The 23,760-nt window shown below is 40.5% G+C and overlaps 1 protein-coding gene across 2 annotated transcripts in view; it reads right to left on the bottom strand.

Moving 5' to 3' along the window:
• arid1b (AT rich interactive domain 1B (SWI1-like)) overlaps nt 1-23,760 on the bottom strand; it is a 583,262-nt gene that overhangs the window by 332,856 nt on the left and 226,646 nt on the right. For both annotated transcript variants that reach the window (XM_043696151.1, XM_043696152.1), the window contains exon 4: nt 17,844-17,954. In XM_043696151.1, the coding sequence (XP_043552086.1) occupies nt 17,844-17,954 (111 nt within the window). The remainder of the gene's footprint in view (nt 1-17,843; nt 17,955-23,760) is intronic.

Genomic DNA, 23,760 nt, shown 5'->3' with positions numbered 1-23,760 from the left:
CTTCCCTGGATGTATTTCCAGGAATATCCTCCCTCAGCACAGCTGTAATGCGATCCCTTATCAAAAATGCCACTCCCCCACCCCTCTTGCCTCCCTTTTTATCCCCCCTACAGCATTTGCATCCTGGAACATTAAGCTGCCAGTCCTGCCCATCCTTGATTATTTCAAACTAACATCCTCCCACAGCTACCTTGACTACACCTCCTCCAACTTTACCTCCTATAAAACTGCAATCCCTGACTCCCAATTCCTTTGCCAAATCTGCTCCCAGGAGGAGCAATTCCACTCCACTACATCCCAGTTGCCCTACTATTTCCAGGACTGCAATTTCCCTTCCCATGTGATCAATAATGCCCTCCATCACATCTCCTCTTCTTCCTGCACCTCCGTCCTCGAACCCCACCTCCCCAACCACAACAAGGATAGAATCCCCGGTCCTCACATTCCAGCTCACTAATCTCCAGATACAGCGCATTATCTTTTGCCATTTTCATCAGCTTAAGTCAGACTCCACCACCAAAAATATATTTCCCTCCCTACCCCTATCTGCATTTCACAGAGACCATTCCCTTTGTGACTCCCTCGTTAGGTCCACGCTCTCACCAACCCACCCTCTAAATCCGGCACTTATTCCCCCCCACTGCATGAAGTACAAAACCTGTACCCACATTTCCCCCCTCACCTCCATCCAAGGCCCGAAAATATCATTTCAAATCCAGCACCCCTTTTCCTGCATATCCTTCCACCTCATTTATTGCATCCGTTGCTTTTGATGTAGCCTCCTCTACATCACGGAGTTCAAGCACCAACTTGTGGAGCTGTTCAGAGAACATCTCTGGTCAGTACGCATTGCGCTGTGGCCAACCACTTCAACTCCCCCTCACACTCTCCCAAGGACATGCAAATCCTGGCCCTCCTCCATCACCAAATCAAAACCACCCGCCAACAGGAGGAAGAATGCCTCATCTTCTGCCTCGGCACCCTACAACTACATGGCATCAACACTGACCACCAGTTTGCAAGTCTCCCCACTCCATTCCAGGTCCAACCCAGCACCGACCTCTTGACCTGACCTACCTATCCATCTTTCTTCCCACCTATCTGCTCCATCCTCCCCACTGATCTATCACAATCACCTCCCACCTGCATCCACCGACTGCTATCCAATCCACCTTTACCCCAGTCCCACTCCCACCCCCCTATCTATCTCACAGCCCCCTTCCCCCTTCACATTCTGGCTGAAGGGCTTATCCCAAAACGTCGACTCTCCTGCTCCCTGGATGCTGCCTGACCTGCAGTGCTTTTGCCAACACCATATTTCAACACTAACATATTAACATACCAACCATCTTATGAACATAGTAGTTAATTCTTAGGTGGTACAGTTCCTATAATCTTTAGTATGATAAATAGCATTTACCCCTGCCTAGGAGCGGGACAGTGGCTCAGTGGTTAGCACTGCTGCCACACAACATCAGGGACCCAGGTTCAATTCCAACCTTGGGAGACTGTCTGTGTGGATTTTTCACATTCTGCCAGTGTCTGCGCAGGTTTCCTCCAGGTCCTCCAGTTTCCTCCCACAGTCCAAAAATGTGCAGGTCAGGTGAATTGGCCATGCTAGATTGTCCATAGTGTTTGGTGCATTAGTCAGAGGGAAATGGGTCTGGGTGGGTTACTCTTAGGAGGGTCGGTGTGGACTTGTTGGGCTGAAGGACCTGTTTCCACACTGTAAGGAATCTAATCTAATCAGTTCAACTGTCAGCCCTTTTGAACTTTTGCAGTTTAGAAATCATTACTTCTGTTTAACTTCTTCCTTTTTTTTGGGAAGGCACATTCCTGTGTGAGCACTTGGAGCAAATAACAATTCACGAATATTGTGAACACTTTCTAGTCTACAATGAAATGCAGCTGTGACTGTCCCAAGGCTCCTTCTACAAATACTATATGTAAGATCAATTAATCAAGTTAAATATTTGAATTTTTAGTTCCAAAAATTTAAAAAGGAAGAATTAGATGATACAGTTTTTCTTGCTTCCAACCAATGCTATTCACAGCAGAATATTATTGCTTGACTTTAGTTTAACTTCAATTGCAAGTTTGCGAACTGCAAACTTTGAGTCTACTTTCAAAACACTTACATTTTTTAAATTATTGCCACACATACTAATCTTTTTCCAAAAGATGAATGAGCTACCATTTACAAACAGAACTGGCAGCAGAATCGACGTTTCGGGCATAAGCCCTTCCTGAAGAAGGGCTTATGCCCGAAACGTCGATTCTCCTGCTCCTCGGATGCTGCCTGGCCTGCTGTGCTTTTCCAGCACCACATTTTTCAACTCTTATAGTCCAACAGGTTTATTTGAAAGTACAAGCTTTCGGAGCACTGCTCCTTGCTTCCTCATGAAGGAGCAGCACTCTGAAAGCTTTTTGTCCAAATAAACCTGTTGGAGTATAACGTGGTGTTGTGGGAATTTTAATATTTAAAAGGCACCTGGATGGGTTTATGAACAGGAAGGATTTAGAGGGATACAGGCCAAATGCTGTCAAATGGAATTAGATTAATTTAGGATATCTGGTCGATGTGGACAAGTTGGACCGAAGGGTCTGTTTCCGTCCTGTACATCTCTATGCATCTGAGGTACTAACAGTAGCCCTCCCCAGTATCTTTCAACACACACCTGCGAATATACACAATTATGCAATGTGAAGTAGACATGATTTTAATTGTTTCCTCTGCTACTCAAAATATCAATTGACACCAATAAGTCTATCAACAAACTATACTGTGTCAGCCAATAAATTGGAGACTGGGCTGGATTTATAGCAAACTATATTTATTCAGAAATACAGCAAATAGTCTACAATACAAAAAGAATCTGCAGTGTCTGATTAAAAACAGCTTCTGCAAACTACATAAGCAGAACTCCATGCTGATGAAAACAGAATTACTGATTATCAAAATACCAGGAGTTTCAAGCTTTAGGATTGAAATTATGGAATATAGCTATATATAAATTATTACTATAAAATTAATTCCAGTCATATACAACAGTGCAGTCTAGGCATGATTAGGATAACTATCCAATCACTTACATTTTGACTGGAAATAGTGGTGTCACATATGTGAATAGAGACTAGCTGTTTCCCTTGGTTGAGGGTCAATCACAAGAGCAGCATAGTTTGCGAGTAAGGGGCAGGAGTTTCAGAGAGGATTTGTGGAAAAACTTTTTCATTCAGCAGTGGTGGGAATCTGGAATGTCACACATGAATAATAATGCTATTCAGCTTAAAAGCAGGTATCCCACTTAGTGGGACAGACATGTGTCATAACATGTCTGATCAAGTTGATTAAAAGTATCTATTTTATAGATTCATAGAATGCAGGAAAGGCCCTTCAGCCAATTGAGTGTGCACTGACATAACTACCACTAAATGTGCACTAATCCCAATTTCCTGCAATTGTCCCATATCCTTGAATGTTATGTCATCTGAAATGGTCATCCAATTTATTTTTTGAAAAAGCTGCAAGGTTTCTGGCCTTCACTACTTTATCAGGCAGGGCATTCCAGATTCCCACCACCCGATTAGTCAAAACGTTTTTCCCCAAATTCCCTCTCAAACTCCTGCCCCTTACTCTAAACTATTCCCAAGAGAAACAGATACTCTCTATTTACTTTGTGCATATCATTCATAATCTTATACACTTCAATCATGCTTCCTTCTCCACCCCTCCCCCCCACCCCCCCAAACAAGTCTTCTCTGCTGCAAAGAAAACAATCCAAGCCTTTTTAGTCTCTCCTTATAGTTCAACTTCTTCAACCTATTCCCATTTCAGTTAGGAATTATGGGCGATTCTTGTGGTGTTGGGGTACTGTCCCTACCTCTGGGCCAGGAGGCCTGAGTTCAAGTCCCACCCACTCTAGAGATGTGTCTTAACAATTTTAAACAGGTTGCTTAGGAAATAAACAAAACTGTTATAAATTTATTTACTTGTGGTATAGGTCCACTCTCAATGGCAAATACCATTCCACCAACAAACACATACTCATTCTTACAAGTTTGGTGTTTATCTAATTGCAATATCCCATCCTGCATGTTTAAATGGAAGCTCCTTCCACCAAAACTGTAATAAAGATAATTTTCATCTGAATACATTACTTTGCAGTCCACGCACACAATATGTAATTGAACAGCAAATAAACGGTTCATATTCTAATCTTTGCAAATGGTAACCATTAATTATTCATCTAAATCATTCTTGATTAACATTGCATTATCATATACTGTTCTAAGCATAGCCAATGTTGAAGAAAATTACAGGTTGTTCTGCTGTAACCCGTATTTTGTTAACAAGAATTCACTAAAACATGATTGACGAATTGGGCACCTTGTTTCTAAAATGTGAAATTTTAAAGCATATGTTGGTTATAACGTGATTCCAGCCCCATTACTTTAAATGGTACTGCTGTTATGCAATTTTCTTATAACACGGGATTGCACAAGACAGCAACTACTGTGTTACAGCAGAACTGATTATACCCTGTTTTAATCAGAGAAAATGGATCATTGGATTTACAATTTTCTGTCTCACAACGGACAATAAGTTGCAGAAAATGTGGTTCAGTGAAGTTTGAGAATGAGAAATTTCCTTCATATTTCTGTAAAAGGCAAACCTTTGCATATTCACTACAATGAAAAGATGTACAAATATTGTATTTCAGAGAAGAAAATATCCGCATATCAAGGCAGGCTGCTGAGAAACAACATTAAAGTGGATTTTAACCTCTCACTCTCTTTTGTTGAACTAAGGACTCCCCAAGCAAATTATAGAAAGAAGTGTGCATTAAAGCAATTTTCAATCAAAATCAAATCTATTATTTAGTGACACCCACCAAAATACTTAACAATTTGAAACTAAGATTGAATTTATAAAGCATGAAAAACATATTGAGCCAATGGCAGGAGTAATTCTTTTTACTCAGTGCTTGAATTGAAAAGGTAAAAACAGCATTGCATTTTAAAATACTCATGACAACATAGTGCAATTCTCTACCCAAAAGAACAAAGCTTGAACTATACAGTCAATCACTATTCACACTCTAAGAAAACACAACAGGCAGTCATTTCCTGGACTTTAATGCAGTTTCTGAAATTCCTATCATTTGGTAAGTCGAATACAAAACATCCAAGTGCTCTTGATAATCACTATAAACATCTGGCTCCTGGCTCTGTTCTTAAACAGTGGAAAGCTATTACACCATAAAGAATGACAGATGTGCAGTTATTTCTTTCCATCTTGAGTTCTAACTGAGACAGACTAACTAACACTGGCAAATGTCAGGTCTGAAGACCATAAAGCTGTAATCAAAGTGGGCCAGTGATCATTTTGGGTATGCAAAGAAGAAAAACACATTTTTTTAAATTAAAAAAGGATGTATTTTCAATTAAAATAACTGATTGGCATTATTCCATATAAACAACTTTTTTCACTTGAATTTAATACGAAGGTGGCTCTTTAAACCATTGCTGTATTAAAATTAGCCACAACCTTAAATTACTGCCTAAATAAAGTCTACAGAAGATACTAATCTTGTCATTAAAACCTGCCTTGAGCTGAATTGTTATCCAGAATAGGCAAAATGCTGACTATCCCCAACTTCCCAATGTGTTGATTTGTGACATTCAATTCTATATGTACTGTAAATAGATGGCTATTTCACCATAAAAAAACAAAATACTATGGATGCTGAAAACCTGAAATCAAAATAGGAAATGCTCAGCAGGTATGGCACCATCTGCAAAGAGAGAAACAGCGTTAACATTTCAGATCAATGACCTTTCATTGCAATTTCACTCCCAACCAGTTTAAATGAAGGAGAGGCAGGAACACAGGGAGAAGGGACAAATGAAAGAGAAAGGAAAGAAAGTTTAAAAGACAAAAATGATAGTGCAAAACAAAGGGGAATAGTAACAAGACAAGAAACAAAACAAAAGACAGATTCAAAGATGTAAATCGTTTAAGTTAAATCATTGTTGGCAGTTATTGCCTTCCCAAAAGAAAAGGTGGGGGCTAGAATAATTTGAAATGCTGAAGAGGCACACCAGTCTCCATCCACTCACCCTTATCTGCATGGATGAACTTGAGTTTGCATTGGGAGAAAGTGAGGACTGCAGACGCTGGAGATCAGAGTCGTTCCTGATAAAGAATTTATGCCCGAAATGTCGAATCTCCTGCTCCTCGGATGCTGCCTGACCTGATGGGCTTTTACAGCACCACACTGTTGACATTTGAGTTTGCATTCACCAACCTCACCTTTAAATTCAGTCATTATTCCTCCAAACAAAAGGTAATGCTGTAGAAACCCCAATGGATGCAAGCTATACCTGCCTAGTTGTGCAATTTGTAGAACACTCTTTGTTCCAGTCTTAAACGGGTCCTCCCTTTACAATGATGCAAGGGTCCTCCCTTACAGTTCCAAGACATGAACAAGTGATTTCCAGCACTTAGGCCAAGATGAACAGTAACCATAACAATTATCCTAATGAGTCCACCCAAAGTGAACTTTATATCTATGGCAATATTTCTTTTTGAAGATTTTATACAACATACTCTCAAGCTGAATTGGAAAATATCTGCCTCTAACTCTTCTTTGTCCGTTCAATGACCAAAAACACTTCTTTTCGGTGCACGGGCTCCCTGATTGGCCCAGGATAACAATCCCAATCAAGATCTCAGTCAATGAGATCCACCTGACCCCAGTTCCAATCACTACATCCCTCCCCCATTTAAGTATGGGAATATAGTCCTGTTCCTTCTCTCGTAGCTTCTTCTGCAACATTTTTGCCACGGGACTGTAACCTGTCTCTTGCACCCAGAGCATCTTGGGTAAGCTTCTTCCTCCTCTTACGGCTGTAATGATATCAAGACTGCATCCATCTTGGACTCTGAGGTTTTCTCTTTGCTAGTTGGGGGGGAAGAATCCATGGTTTCTGACTGTTCTGAGGGGCCAGGTATGTTTTGCTCCTGCCTTGCTTGCACAGTAGGTGCTTTCAGGTGATCTACATGTTTGTTCAGGACCGCCTCACCTACCCGAACTATGTGCTGGGCCTTGACCTTGCATCAATTCGCCTTGTACCTGTGCAGAGCCATATCTGTGATTTTAACACCAAACATCGTCCCCTGAAGTAAACAGTCTCTCTCACCTAGGGGTGGCATGTGGCCAGACTGATAGCAGGAATGCCAATCAGGGAGCCCCGGCTGACCAACACAAACAGGAGATTAGAGAAAAAAATAAACAGGAGATTCAGGATATCTCCTCAGTCTAGGAACTGGCTTTAAGCTGGCTGGTCAGAGCCCATACGCTGTGCACAAGTAATGGGTGACTTGGTGACAGGATATCAGCTTCTGTGCAGTTATTTCACATATCCTGCTGGCTCATGTGCTAACCAGCATAGATAGCAACCCTAAATAAAGACTATTTCTTGGAGCAAGGCAGCCTGATGAAACACATTAGAGGCCGCACTCTTTGTTGGACAGGTAGACCTCAAAGTGAACATCTCTTTGGTGTTGGTTTCATGGTGAAGAAAACCATCCTCACTAAACTTTCAAAGCTATCAGTTGGTCATTCCTATCTCATTTCCCTGTGCCTTTCCCCTTCAAGATCAATGAGTATAGAACTGCCATCAGCTCATCTCATTATGTTCCAAACATGAATACTCACCTAGCTGACAAGATAATAATCTAAACAGATCTCAGTGAATTCATCCAAAATGCCCCTCCTAACAGCACCTATGTAACCTAACGGACACATGTATACTGGAGTGCACCCAATCCTGACAATGCAGACCACCAGCTTGTCTAATCAAAACTAAACTTCCATTTCAAGTCAAAGCACAAGAACAGATTTGCAAAGATACATATCAATCAACCTTACACACTAGACTGGAACACCCTGATCTCACTGGTGATTCTACTTCAGAGGAAATCCAGGAACATAAAAGCTGCAGAACTGGATACTCGCAACAAGGTCATTAGATTCAATATCAAGAAAAACAAGGATTGGTTTAATGAAAATGACAAGAAAATCTGAGGCCTGAAAATGATCAGCTCATCAGCCAAAAGAAAAAGACAGCCTGCCATCATTTATACAGCGCCCTTTAATGTAGGGATTTTAACTGAGGAACATTCAAAATGATGAAATGGCAGGTTTTCCACTGCTGACATACTTGTGTGCTGGTTATATATGAAACAAAAAAAACACCCTGAGGAGCAAGACCCTTAGTGGTTAGACACTTCACACCAACAAAGTCCATTCTGGACTACTGGTCAGAACATTTCATGAAAAGTCTTAGGTGTCAAGTGCACAGTGCATGACACTGCTGTCAACTACATCTGACAACAGAAAATAACTGGTTGACAACCTAACTCTGAAGGAAACAGTGACCACTCTTGATCAGATGAAGAGGAACAAAGGCCTGTCAGTCAAGGCAATTGCATCTGAATCCTTGTATCAAGGTGACCATACAAAATATACCAAGCCTTTGAAGTTTCATGGCCTGCTAAGAACAGGACAGTATTGCCAAGCATCTTTGTAACATTGTTACCATCACTTTATACAAAACAAATGAGAAAACTCAGATTGCTCCACTCCTGTGGGATTGCTCTCCTTTCTACTGTTAGGAAGAGCTTGGCTAGAATACTGAGCAAGACTGTGCTTACCATTGTGGAAGAGAAAATCTCCCAGAGAGTAAGCTTAGTTTCAAACAGAGGCACCACAGATATGGTACAAACGTGCATTCAGGCTGCTGAGAGAAAAACAAAAATCTGAGCACAATTTTCAGAGAGCTCACAAAGACATTCAACATTAAGAGCAGAGATGAGCTTTGAAATGCCTCAAACACTGCTTTCACATCAGCTTCTACCATTTTCTGTGGCACACATTCCGGGTATCTACCGCCCTCTTTTTAAAAAAAAACTTGCCTTGCACATCTCCTTTAAGCATTTCCTTAAACCTATGACACTTCTACCCTGGGAAAAAGACTCCAACTATCCATCCGCGGCCTCCATAATTTTATATACTTGCATAAGGTCACCTTCAGTCTCTGAGGTTCTAGAGATAACAATCCAAGTTAGTTCAACCTCTCTTTATAACCAATACACCCCAATTAAGGCAACATTCCGGTAAACCTCTTTTGCACCATCTCCAAAGCCTCCACATCCGTCCTATAGTTGGTGACCACAAATGCGGTAGTCAGGTATTCACTTGAATTCAGTTCACCACAAACAGTTGAATTCTATATTCATAGATACTGCTACGCACACAAAACCACTGGACCTAATGTCAGAGCATCGTGAGGCATTCAAAAAGATGGAAGGTCCAGCACAAACATGTTTTCTTTGAGTGGATCTCCCAAATCAGGATTTGCCTGTGTCAGACAGCATACAGGGTAGGGGGAGGGGACGAGGAGGAATGGCAATTTTTCACAGCCAGAATAGTCAGATTTCCACAACAAGTTAGTTTCATTGTTCCTTTCTTTAGAATAGTCAAAATATCACCACAAATTTAATGGCGCTACAGTGATTTGTTTTTCTACACCTCAACTTTGTTTAGATCAGATATTCTGACATCTAAAATGAGCACTCACAATTACAATTGAAACCTAACTGCAGAATCAGCTAAATTGACATTTGACTGAAGACAATGGTTACAGATTAAAAATGACAATTTCACACAGTTGTCAGGAACAAGAGGACAACAATTGATATTTTATAGTGTTTTTAGCATTAAAAAACCCAAGGTGTTTCACAAATTTGACAAAAATACATTATTAAAATATCCACACTGACTGCTCTTGATTAATTTGCGCCTTTCAACAAAATGAATATTCTTCTTTTCAGTGTTTTTTCCAATAAACTGCTGACCACAGAGATTCAGCTGACTGGCCTGCAATCATTTAGGCTACCCCTTCCTCTTCAATTCCAATGGCTACTCTGTTTCCTATTTTTGTGAAAAACAAAGTGAAGTATTCATTTAAAAAAAAACATGGCCACATCTTCCAACTGAACAGAACTTTTTTTTTGGTTTCCAAACAGCAGTAATCTTTCTTTAAATACCCTTTTACTCTTTACATATTAATGATCAGTAATAAGCTTGCCTTCTAAAAATCTTTTCATACTCTGCATGCTCTGTGACACTTAGGCAAGTCCCGATTCGGAGATCCACTCTTAAAGAAAACATGTTTGTGCTAAAACTTCCATCTCTTTGAATGCCTCTCAATGCTCTGGCACTAATTTACCATTAAATATCTGCTTCCAGTCCACTTTTGCCAGTACTAAGAAGATGGAGTTGGAAGAGGAGAAATTAAAAAGATTAGCCCACTAGGTGGAAAGGTTGGCAACAGAGTAGTTTGGGGAGTTAGAATTGCAGCTCACGAAGAGATCAGACTGTGTGTGTTCTCCTCCGAGCTGCTCTGCCAGATTGAGCAAATCCCTTGTAGCTCACTTACATGCATGTGAATAGCAAAGGATCACTAATTGATTCAATCTATGAACCCATTTCTCAAAAATCCCATTTCTTAACAGACCTGTTAACTCAGATCCTAGCTGATTTGTCCTTGCCCAGCTAGAAGCAGGAAGTCAACCATGCCACAATAACCAATTTAACCCATTTAAAGAAACATTGTTCACAGCGTACAGTTTCTGGATACAGCCATCATATAAATGCTATCATGCTGTATAAAGCAGCATTATAGTAGACTTTTGTGCTGTATTTTCATTTAGTGTCACAATAAGAGAGCACAATGAAACCTTACAGCTTATATTAGTTTGGCTTTTCAATCACACCTCCCACCAAACCATAAGTATTCTATCCATAGAAATAACTGGTTCACTAAAAACCAATACTAGGAATTCTTCAAACACTTCAGCCTCAGGAATACTTGATTTTTTTTTAAGAAAAGACAGAATTAACAAAGCACAGTTTACATCACTACCCACTGCATAAACAATAAAAACAATTCCTCATGATGCTGCCTCTTGTTAACTATCATGATAAATATATATTTGTGGGCAGCACGGTGGCACAGTGGTTAGCACTGCTGCCTCACAGCGCCAGAGACCCGGGTTCAATTCCCGACTCAGGCGGCTGACTGTGTGGAGTTTGCACATTCTCCCCGTGTCTGCATGGGTTTCCTCCGGGTGCGCCGGTTTCCTCCCACAGTCCAAAGATGTGCACGTCAGGTGAATTGGCCATGCTAAATTGCCCGTAGTGTTAGGTAAAGGGGTAAATGTACGAGAATGGGTGGGTTGCGCTTCGGTGGGTCGGTGTGGACTTGTTGGGCCGAAGGGCCTGTTTCCACACTGTACGTAATCTAATATATGCATTCTTTTATATGTATCCTCCAATCTATGCAACACAAACCCATAATATAAGCACATTAGCCAGCGACAGGCTGGTCTAATGAAGATTATTAATTTCTATAATTGATCCTTATGATCCAATCCCTCCATCATTCTAATTTGTCTATTCTGTATCATTTCAAAAACTGCAATATTCTTTTCGTACAGTTTGTTGTGCGCAGAATGATACAGAACATTCATGGACACGTGCACAAATTTTGCGGACATTCCATTTTAAACATACGGACCAAGTACCTTTGGAATAAAATTAATTGTATATGTTTATTCTAAATGTTTAAAACAAACTAAATCCTAAAATTACAGAAGTGCATTTTGGATGCTACTTCTAACTAAAGGGTTCTATGACTTTATTTCGCAGCTGAATGAAAATTGTGCCACTATAAACCTGCTACTGAGACTAAACAATCTGCTATGAGCAACAGCAAAATGTATTCATTTTCTGCCCCTTCCCTAATCTATTAGTAAAAGAGATACCAGAAATGCACAGGTTTGATGACAGCAGCTGTAAAATATTTTTCTTTCGGTTAGAAAATTACTTGTGTCACTATGCTGTTCATGAATGGTAGGAGGGGAAATGCAGGGAATTCCAAATCACTTAAACCATCCTCTATTGCTGGAAATTGTTAGTCAAAAATTAATGATAGGGTGAATGAACACTTTGAAAATTTTCAGCCAGTCAAAAAGAGTGAAAATGGATTTATAAAGATAGGTCATGCTCGATAAAGTGATCATTTTTTTGTAGTAGTAACTAATGTAGTGTCTATGGATGCTATTCATGTTAACTTCAAGTCAACCATAAACCTCTAGCTAAAGCTGAAGCAATTAGGTGAGAAGGCAAATTGTTGACCTGCCGTGGAAACTGGCTGAGCTGCAGGAGTCAGAGAGCAATTATAGTAGGCATTTTAATCAGCAGAATGTGACTACTGGTGTCCCTCACAGATCTGTGCTGCAGCCTCAATTATTCACTGTCTTTATTAGCCACTTTAATGATGGAATGTAAATATACTGATCATAAAAATGTCATGCACCAGAATAATCTAAAATGTTGATGGATTGCTGGCCTTGATATCTAGAAGACTAGAATATAAAGGGGCAGCAACCATGCTTTCAAGCCTGTTTGGAAGGTATCTGAAGTTTTGTGAACTTCAATTTGAAAAACAGTGTAACAGAAAATTTACAAGCATGACACATCAACACAAACATGAAATTGGGAGGACAAATTATCCAGCCTAGGGGTGTAATCCCTGAAATTTAGAAGGTGAAGTGAGATTGGATCAAAACGTTTCACAATATTAAAGTGAACAGATTGGAAAAGCATATTTCTGCTGTTTGGAGAGTCTACCATAGGGTATGAATCTCAAAGTTACAGCAAATAAAAATGAAATTTTCAGGAGAAAAATTCAGAACATTTACAAAAAGCATTTAGAAAACATTCTCTTTTTCAACTAGTGATTGATAGCAGATCAAATGGTACTTTTAAATTTGAAATTGATAATATTTTGTTAACAAAAATCTTAATCTGTATGCGGCAAATATGACAAGAGCTTTGGTAGAAGCAATTACAGTAACATAATGGTCCCAAATTCCTTACTGGAGGAAAGCTCAACAACTTGCACCATTTAGTACCTGCCACTAAGCTCACCAACTTGCCTTCATCTATCTGTACAGGGCAATATACAAGCAACCTCACAAAATAATGGAAACATTTTAAACTAGGAATTTAAATATTTCTTGTTTAATTTGCACATACATTGCTTTCTTTCTAATGTCAAAACCTTAATTCAACTAATCTAGAAAGACTCAATTGTAGATCAATTCCTGAATGGATTGGAAACATACCCTTCCAAACAATCAAGCAGATCATAAAGTATCCCTTTTATCAAACCAAAACATGGATTGTAATTTGGGGTTAGGATCCAGATGGCAAGTTCATAGTTGGGTCTTAACTTCAGAGCATTTAAGGAATAGTCATCAAACAGGATTTTAAAACATATTTCTTATTATCCAATTAAAGACAGTAGGTCAGTTTTCAATGTTGGAGATCCAGCGGTAGTATCTGTGGTACTCAAGGAAGTGTCACCTGCCTTTCCATTTTGGGAATGACAGCATCTCAAGCTGTAGCAACCCTCTCAGTTTATAAAAGCAAAGAAGGTCCCTATGGTTATAAATGACACCCAGACTTTTTAAAACCATGCAAGAGTCTGCATGGCCATGAGAAGGTCACCACCTTTCTCTGATGACTCCAGGAGCCTACCTGCTGACTAAAGATCCCAGTTGGACAAACAAGGCTTTAATAAGCTTCTTAGTAGACTCCATATACCTACAGTAGGTAGACATCCAGATTCCACCCTCCCTCCCAGTCTAGACTCCAGAAAAAAAGCGAAGAGTATGTTGGTTCTTTACGACAGACAGTTGCCAGGAAATTCTGGGCCCTCCCATCTCTGCTCTCAGTTACACCTCAGAGTATAAACCCACCCTATGTATCTGGTCTAACATCAGAGTAGGTATTTATAAGTCTCCTGCTCTACACAGCAAACCTGCTGTTACGATATGGAATCTCCAAAGTCCACAGGAACAGAAATCGAATGTCTTATCACAAATTGGCCATTACAAAAAAAAACAACTCTAAATCACATTTGGTATTCAAAGATCCAATAACTTTTCTATTATAATTTTGTTTCTTTCCCAAATTGAGAACTACAAAGAATAAATTATAGCTATTTATGTTAAAGTTTAGGGGCAGGTATGTTTAACCTGGCTGATCTACGTGTAGTTCTAGAACTACAGCAATGTACCTGTAGTTGACTTTTAATTGGCTTAGGAAGCCACTCAGTTGCATCTAACCACTACTGAAAGATGAAAATCAATAAAAATCAGAGGTATCTTCAGCAATCAAACTAAGAATGAACATAAAAAAGCACATCATTTTCATTCAACCTTGCAGTCCTCCTTATAAATATTTGGCATCTTGTGTCAAAACTGAGAGTGTCTTCCTGAAGATGGGCTTATGCCCGAAACGTCGATTCTCCTGTTCCTTGGATGCTGCCTGACCTGTTGCGCTTTTCCAGCAATACATTTTCAGCTCAAAACTGAGAGTGCTGTCTTACAGAAATTAACACAGTCAGTCATTCTAGTTAAGTCCTACCTCACAGCCAATGCTGCAGACTTCTCCAACACTATCCCTGGACATATCCAGGTCCACCCCAGAGGGATCCAACACAGATGCCACAGAGTCAGGATGGACTAGCCCTGGTAGCCCATAATATGCCTTTCACATGTGGCCAAATACGAGCAAGGAAATCGGATTAATTATACTGCAGTGCCTCAGCTGATGAATAAGAGCTCCTCCATGTTAAACAGAACTTGGATGAAGCACTGAGAATAGTAAAAGCACAGAATGCACAATGGTTGGAGAACTTCAAAGTCCATCACAAAGAATGGTTGGTATCACCACTACTTGACTGAACTGGCTGAGATCTGAAGACCTCACCAGCAAAAAGTAGTGAGAGAATCAACAAAAGAAAAAACCTACTGGACCTTCTGGCTATAAACTTACTTCTCATAGATCCATCTGTCATGGCAGTAAAGACAGAAATGGACAGTTCACAGCCCTTCCAGAGATAAAGCTTATCTTCACACTGACAACTCCTCCATTATGTCAGGGTAAATGGAAAATGATCAGGACCAATCTAACAGCTCAAATTGGTGTGTCCACTGTATCTGCCCTGCCCCAACTTGCAAGAGCAAACTGAATTGTCCTTCAAAGGCTGTAGTCATTCCTACCACAAAGGAAGATGGTTGCTGCTGTTGAGAAGCTCATAAATTCAGACCAAAGACACACTGCCACAACATTGTTAACTGCTTCACCATAAGGTCAGAAGTGGATCAGTGGCAAACAGAATTCAATCTGGATAAGCTGAGGTGATACACTTGGGGAGAACGAACAAGGCAAGGGAAGACACAATAAATGGAAGGACCTTGGGAAACACCAAAGATCAGAGGGATCTGTGTTCATGCCCATTGATCCATTAAGGTAGCAGTACAACTAGATAAAGTGGTTAATATGGCAGAAGGGATACCTTCCTTTTACTAGTTGAGGTATAAAGTTTAACAGTACAAAGGTTTTGCTGGAACTGTATAAAACATCGGCTAGGCCACAGGTAGAGTTCTGAGAGCAAATTCTGGAATTCACATATTGAAGGAATGTGATTGTGCGACAGAGGATGCAGAGGAAATTTACAGGATGTAGCCCGGGCTAGAGTTTTAATTATGAAAAGAGATTGAATTGTTTTCTTTGGAGCAAAAGAGACTGAGGAGATGCATAAAATTATGACCAACGTAAATAGGGTAGACAGAAAAGAACCATTCTCCATAGTTGAGGAATCGATAACCATGGACATAGATTCAAGGTAAGGGGCTGGAGTTGAAAGGAAATTCTTTTTTCATCCAGATGGTGGTAGGAATCTGGAACTCTCTGCCTGCAAGAGTAGTAGAGGCAGAACCCTCACAACAGTTAAATAGTTTTTGATGTGCACTTGTGTGCCATGGTATAACAAGATTAGGAGCCAAGTGTGGAAAGATAGGATTCAGATAGTTAAATAATTGCATTTGACAGACACAGACTCAATGGTCCAAAGAACCTTATTCCATGCTGTAAACTTCTGTGACTCTCAGTGTTCACTTATGACTGCACACATGCCAACTATTATTCATAATTCAACAGGCAAACAGGCAGTTACGGCTCAACATGCAAGATGTGGAAAACATTCAGGCTTGGACTGCTATGTGGCAAGCAACATGCGTGCCATATCCATATCAAAAACTGACTTCTTTCAACAAGATAGTAGCTTACTATTTGATCTTGACATTCAACAGCATAACCATTTCTGAAATCACAAATATTAGCAAGCTAGGGGTCACCAGTGTTCAGAAACTGAACTTGAACAGCCACCTAATTACTGATTCCTGATGAAGGGCTTTTGGCCGAAACATCGATTTTCCTGCTCCTGGGATGTTGCCCGACCTGCTGTGCTTTTCCAGCACCACTCTAATCCAGACCTAATTACAGTGGCTACAAGAGAAGGTCCGAGGCTGGAAATTTTGCAGAAAATATCTCAACCTTGAACTCACTGTCGGAATTCTATAATTCTACATGGGAACATGACAACCTGCAAGAACTCCTCCAAGTTATATATCATCCTAACTTTGAACAATACTCCTGTTGTTTCACTGCGTCAAAATCCTGAAACTATCCATTCAAGCAGAGTGGTCTGACTTGCAATTTATACTTCAAAATCAAAGATCAATACAATTAATTTATTTCTTTCCAAGTTTTCCTGCTTTTGCCTTCTGAATTAAGGATAGACAATAAATAACTGCCTTCCCGTGATGCCCACCTGAAGATAAAAACACAGTTCTCCTCAAAGCAGAGGAACAAGTATAGCTTTAAAGTAAAGGTTTACATTTTTTTAGAGTTTTTGATTTCTTTTTCATTTGTTCATTTTTTTTGTGGGATGTGGGGGTCACTGGCTGACCAACAATTATTGCCCATTCCTAGTTGCCCTTGAGAAGGTGGTAGTGAGCTGCAGTCCACAATGCCATTAAGGAGGGAATTCCAGGATATTGATCCAGCAACGGTCAAGGAATGACAACATATTTCCAAGTCAGGATGGTGTGTGGCTTGGAGGAGAATGTGATGGTAGTGGTGTTCCCATGTACAGTCCCTGTTGCCCTTGTCCTTCTAGATTGAAGTGGTTATGGGTTTGGAAGGTACTGTCTGACAATCTTTGGTGATTTTCTGCAGTACATCTTGTAGGTGGTACACATTGCTGCTACTGAACATCGGTAGCGGGGGCAGTGGATGTGGTCCCAATCAAGCATGTTGCTTTGTCCTGGATGGTGTCAAGCTTCTCGAGTGTTGTTTCTCTTTGACTACACGGTTTCGAGTAGTAGAAGGGTTCATAAAAAGACTGCATAGATTTGTAATAATTTGGCAAAAGAACTACAGACAAGGATAAACATTTACTAAGGAAGATATATTTGCGTTCACAAGGAAATTTTTCACATTTTCTCCCACTTGTGTTGTAGTCACAGGAAGATAGTATGTCTGGCCTGGTTGCTTGTGACCTGATCATCTGAAAATGCACTGCCTAGAAGAATACTGTTGGTAGAGTCAATGGCAAATTCAATGGGGAGTTGGATGCAAACATATGAAAGAGGAAAATTTGTAAGGTTATGGTGAAAAATCAGGGGAGTGGGGCTAATTGTAAAACTCTTTCAAATAGCCCTGGCATAGGTGTGATGAAACAAATAGACTCCTTCCATGCTGAACATGCTATGATCTAAAGAATATCAAATTTTTAACAGCAGCTGTAAATGGTGAACTTCAATTGTATTACAAAAAACATCATCATGAGTCACTTACAGGCAAACTTGATGGTCTTTCCTGCTGTAACAAGTTCAAATCTTCATGGTTGGGCTTGCTAGGTGTCAATGGCGGCACAGTGCGAGCTCCATAGCCTTCCTGAGATATATCCTGCGTAAACAAAACTCATTTTTACAAAAAGGCTCTGTTTAGTTGTGAGCGTGAGTCATGGGAAGCCAATGGGGCATAAGGTTAGCAATGTAATGAGATAACCAGCAGAGGGAAACAATTCAACTAGAGGGTTACAAAAGCAGACAAAGTGATTATCTTCTATTGCTAGACACTATTTCACTCAGCACAATAACCTCCCACTGTGTAGCCCAGGAGGTTGTAAGGGATTAACCGCAATGTCTAAAACCAACACATGTCTGAGATTTCCTTTAATATCTCTCCATACCATGATAATAGAAGTGAAAGCTAGACAGCTTTACAATGGGCAAACAAAATGAGCAAGTTCTGACTTTGCATTGCATTTCCACCGTTCTACCAAGGCTGACATAAAAGTAGCAGCATAACTGTCTCTCAAAACCTTTTACTCTTCATACTTCATTATAAATTATACTTACAAATTCTCAAAAATCACACATTGAAAAGGAGTTAATATATTTTAAAAGTGTTTACACAAACACAAATAAATACTGCCAGTTAAAAGGGCACCAATTTTCAAAGCTTCTGTTACTAAAGCTTTCATTCTTGTCAGCAATATTTTTTTTTAAAATGACAGAAATTTATTTCTCCATTCAAGTAACAACACACTACTTCCTAACTTCTAATAGGCCAGAATTTGCTGAAGTGGGTCCTCTAAAATAGATAATTTTTCCTCACTCTTCAACACAAGTTTATGCCTAGAGAATTCCTGGAATTTACATCTGACAACTTCACAATGGAGATTAACAAGATACTGAAGATTTTCATGAATGCCGGAGAAACAATTTATTTCCATAATTGAAAAATAAGGAAAAATGTTTAACAAAATAGTACATGCTGAAAAAAAGTGGGGAGAAGAATTGAGAGATGTGAAACAAGAAAAAGAAAGAATTCTTAAATTTAAGATAGGTCTGAAAGTTTATTTATTTGTTTCAATCAGGAGGATCCAGAAAGAGCCTAATTCTTATCCTTAAAAAGCTCCCACAACATTAAAAGCCAGTCTTGACTTTCTGTGGCAAGTTTAATTTTGCTTCAAAAGTGCAAATGCAGCCATTTCTTGAAAGTCATGAAAATTGACTTAGAAAGAAAATTAGCGGAGCAAAAGGAGGCATGAAAGTATAATGGCTGATAAGATCAAGAAAGATCCCAATTTATGTTACAGGTACATTAAGGACAAAAAGATAACTAAGGAAGGAATAGGGCCTTTTAAGGATCACAGTGGTACAAAGTTTGTAGCTCGGGTGCTCGTTGTTGTGGTTCTGTTCGCCGAGCTGGGAATTTGTGTTGCAGATGTTTCGTCCCCTGTCCAGGTGACATCCTCAGTGCTTGGGAGCCTCCTGTGAAGCGCTTCTATGATCTTTCCTCCGGCATTTGTACTGGTTTGAATCTGCTGCTTCCGGTCGTCAGTTCCAGCTGTCCGTTGCAGTGGTCGGTATATTGGGTCCAGTTCGATGTGCTTATTGATTGAATCTGTGGATGAGTGCTATGCCTCTATACAATCAACACAGGAATTCTTGGACATCATCAGAATTATACACATAGACACGGAAGAAACCATGGTCTCATTCAATGTAATGGCACTGTTCACCTCTATCGACAAAACCCTAGCCAGAGAAACAATAGCCAACCTGCTGGACATAAAGAACAGACAACAGGACGTTGAACCTATCAACAAAGACGGCATACTCAAACTACTGGACCTGTGCCTCACAACACACTTCACATTCAGCAACCAAATATATGAACAAATCAATGGCACACCCATGGGCTCACCCATCTCTGGACTCATAAGCAGAAGCGGTAATGCAAAGATTAGAACAAACAATCTTACCGCAAATTCAACCCAAACTCTGGGTCAGATATGTGGATGACACCTTTGTAATCATTAAAAACACAGAAATAGAGAACACACACCGGATCATCAACGCCGCGCTCACAGGAATCCGATTCACTAGAGAGGAAGAAAAGGATAACCAACTCCCATTCCGAGACGTGATGGAACAGAGAACACCGAATGGAGAATTCACCACAAAGGTATACAGGAAAGCCACACACACAGACCAAGTCCTGAACTACGAAAGCAACCACCCCAACACACACAAACGAAGTTGCATCAAGACACTGTTCAAAAGGGCCACCTGCGACCACTAGGACTCATAACAGCACACAAACCAACAGCCACTCTCAGACAACAACTCACCAGAACGAAGGACCCGATACCCAGCATGAGCAAAACCAATGTAGTGTACAAAATCCCATGCAAGGACTGCACAAAACACTACATAGGACAAACAGGGAGCCAGCTAACGATCCGCATCCATGAACACTAACTAGCCACGAAACGACATGACCAGCTATCCTTAGTAGTCACACACGCAGATGACAAGCAACATGAGTTTGACTGGGACAACACTACTATTATAGGACAAGCCAAAGAGAGAACAGCCAGGGAATTCCTAGAGGCATGGCACTCATCCACAGATTCAATCAATAAGCACATCGAACTGGACCCTATATACCGGCCACTGCAGCGGACAGCTGGAAGTGGCAGATTCAAACCACTACAAATGCCGGAGGAAAGATCACAGAAGCGCTTCTCAGGAAGCTCCCAAGCACTGAGGATGTCACTTAGACAGGGGACGAAATGTCTGCAACACAAATTCCCAGCTCGGCGAACAGGATCACAGTGGTAATTTGCGTCTGGAGATAGTGGATATAAGGTAGGGTTCTAAATTACTAATACTTTGTGTCAGTGTTCGCCACTGTGAGGGATGATGTGGGCTTAGAAATAAGGGAGCAGCTCTGTGACATAGTTTGAAAATATAGTACAGACAAAGGAGATGTTCTGAAATGTCTGGCAAGCTTAAAAATGGATAGACCTCCAGGAGTGGATGAAATGTCTCCCAGGCTTTTGAGTGAGGCAAGAAAGGAAATATTAGGGATGCTAGCAACAATTTTCATTTCCTTTCCAGCCACAGGAGAGTACCATTATTCAAGAAGGGAGCAAGGAATTAAACCAGGAAACTACAGGCCAGTCACTCCAATCTCAGGGTTCGGGGAAATCTTTGAAAGTCAATCTGAGGGACAGAATTAATATGTACTTGTACATATATGGCTTAATCAAGAACAGTCTGCATGGGGTTTTGCTGAGGGGAGGTCATGTCTGACCAAGTTGATTGAATGTTTTGAACAGTTGACCAGGAATGCACATGAGGGCAATGCATTCAACATATCTGCTTGGATGTACGTTTGCTCGCTGAGCTGGAAGGTTCATCTTCAGACATTTTGTCACCATACTAGGTAACAATGAGTGAGCCTCCGGTGAAGCACTGGTGTGAGTGATCTGCTTTCTAATTATGTGTTTGGGTTTCCTTGGGTTGGTGATGTCATTTCATGTGGTGATGTTATTTCCTGTTCTTTTTCTCAGAGGGTGGTAAATGGAGTCCAAGTCGATGTGTTTATTGATAGTGCTCCAGTTGGAATGCCATGCCTCGAGGAATCTCATGTGTCTCTCTGTTTAGCTTGTCCTAGGATGGATGTGTTATCCCAGTTGGAGTGGTGTCCTTCCTCATCTGTGTGTAAGGATACTAGTGAGAGTGGGTCATGTTGTTTTGTGGCTAGTTGATGTCCATTATCTAGATGTGGCAGGAGTGCAGAGGTCAGATCTGATCTGTTGATTGCAGCATTGTTTAGCTCTGTCTATCACTAGATGTTTATGCTGCTTGGCACCAAGTAGTTCTGTTTAGTAGCTTCACCAGGTCGACACCTCATTTTTAGGTATGCCTGCTACCGCTCCTGTCTTGCCCTCGTGTATTCTCCTTTGAATCAGGGTTCAGCTCTTGGCTTGATGATAATGGTTGAATGGGGGATGGCCATGAGTTTGCAGATTGTGCTGGAGTTCTGCTGCTGTTGATGGCCCATAGCACCTCCTCCTTTGTCTAACTTCCTTGTTACCTCCTCCAAAAATTAATCTTTAGCAAATGAATTCTGATGAAGAGGCACCAAACTCAAAGTATTAACTTTCTTCCTACATTTTCTGCCAGACCTGCTGAGCTTCTCCAGCAATTCCTGTTTTTGTATGTGATGCCAATGTTGCCTTCGAACAAAATGTACTGAAATTAACTGATTTTTGCAACCATTCAATCATGTCGGCTTCAGGGTCGAATTCTGATTATGATTTATGCTACTTGTGAGAGATATGCTCTGAATTTCTTTTGAGGAAACATTGCTTATTCTTTCCTTTGATTGAAAACCAAGGCAGTTTGCCCAAGATGTTACCTGGGGCAGTTGCTGTGTGGTCAAAATCTGTTAAAAGGAGATTAAGAGTTTGCATGAGTGTTTAAAAACCCAAGCCACCCGATGCCTTGAGGAAGAACACCTCAGCTTCTACCTTGGGACCCTGCAACCACACGGGATCATGTAGATTTCACCAGTTTTCTCATTTCCCCTCCCACAACCTTATCCCAATCCTCACTTCAACTCGGCACCGCCCTCTTAACCTGTCCATTGTCTTTCCCATCAATCCGCTCCACCCTCCTCTCTGACCTATCACTTTCTCCCCCACCTTCAGCTATCTACTGCATCCTTAACTACTTTCCCCCCAGCCCTCAGCCTCACCCGGCCCATAAACCTCATTTCCGATGAAGGATTTATGCCCAAATTCTCCTGCTTCTCAGCTGCTGCCTGACCTGCTGTGCTCTTCCAGCACCATACACTCGACTCTGATCTCCAGCGTTTACAATCCTTGCTTTCTCCCTGTTTAAAAGTGATTACAAATTTAATAGAATGTTTAACGGTTATTAAAAGTTCTTAAAAGTATTAAAATTGTGAATCACCCATGCCTTCAACTTAATACTGACTATAAGAAGCATATCATTAGGTTAGTACAGTGTTGGACTAATATGGCTTCCCTTGGAATGCATCTTACTGCAAGGCCTTGCTGTTCCTCATCAGTGGTCTACACTGAAATCAGAAATTTAATTCTCCCTACAACCAACCAACTCAATATGTTCACACTTCTGAGCTCTAAGTGGTTACAACACAAGGGACTGGAAAGCTCTGGGCAATCATAAATGACAGTAATGACAATGCAAATGGTGCATAACTGCTAGAGAAATGTCTTTACAGATATTATGGATGATTCTTCAAAATTGTTGACTGCATCCAGGAAAGCAGAGATCATAACTATTTACTTTATTTCTTCAGCAATGATAGAATGTGATTATTTTTGATGGCAATTAGAAGAGAATACTGTCCTGTATAGGATTTAGATAACTTGAAGCAGTAAAAGAAAACAGCTAGATGCACCAGTTTTAGTTATCATCCATAAAATGTACAACGTAAGCATCACTGAAAATGAACAAACTACTCAAAGCTCACTGTTCTCTTCTTAATTTCAAAATATTACCCAAGAAAAGACCCTTACCACATTCACTTCCATTTTGGAATGTTTGGACAATTTTTCAGTTCACTTAACTGTCCATTATCATACTTGATACATGAATCTCAGTAAACAATGTGAACTCTGGGGGAAGCTAGGGAAATGATTGCTGCGGCCCTTGCTGAGATATTTGTATCATCTATAGTCACAGGTGTGGTGCCAGATGACTGGAGGTTAGCTAATGTGGTGCCACTATTTAAGAAAGGTGGTAAGGAAAAGCCAGGGAACTATAAACAGGTGAGCCTGACATCAGTAGTGGGCAAGTGGAGGGATAGGATTTACATGTATTTGGAAAGGCAAAGACTGATTAGGGATAGTCAACATGGCTTT

Source organism: Chiloscyllium plagiosum, chromosome 9, assembly GCF_004010195.1.
Source record: "Chiloscyllium plagiosum isolate BGI_BamShark_2017 chromosome 9, ASM401019v2, whole genome shotgun sequence".
Classification (NCBI taxonomy): Eukaryota; Metazoa; Chordata; class Chondrichthyes; order Orectolobiformes; family Hemiscylliidae; genus Chiloscyllium; species Chiloscyllium plagiosum.
Note: the sequence above shows the minus strand (reverse complement) of the source record. Positions and strands in the feature narration are given on the sequence as shown.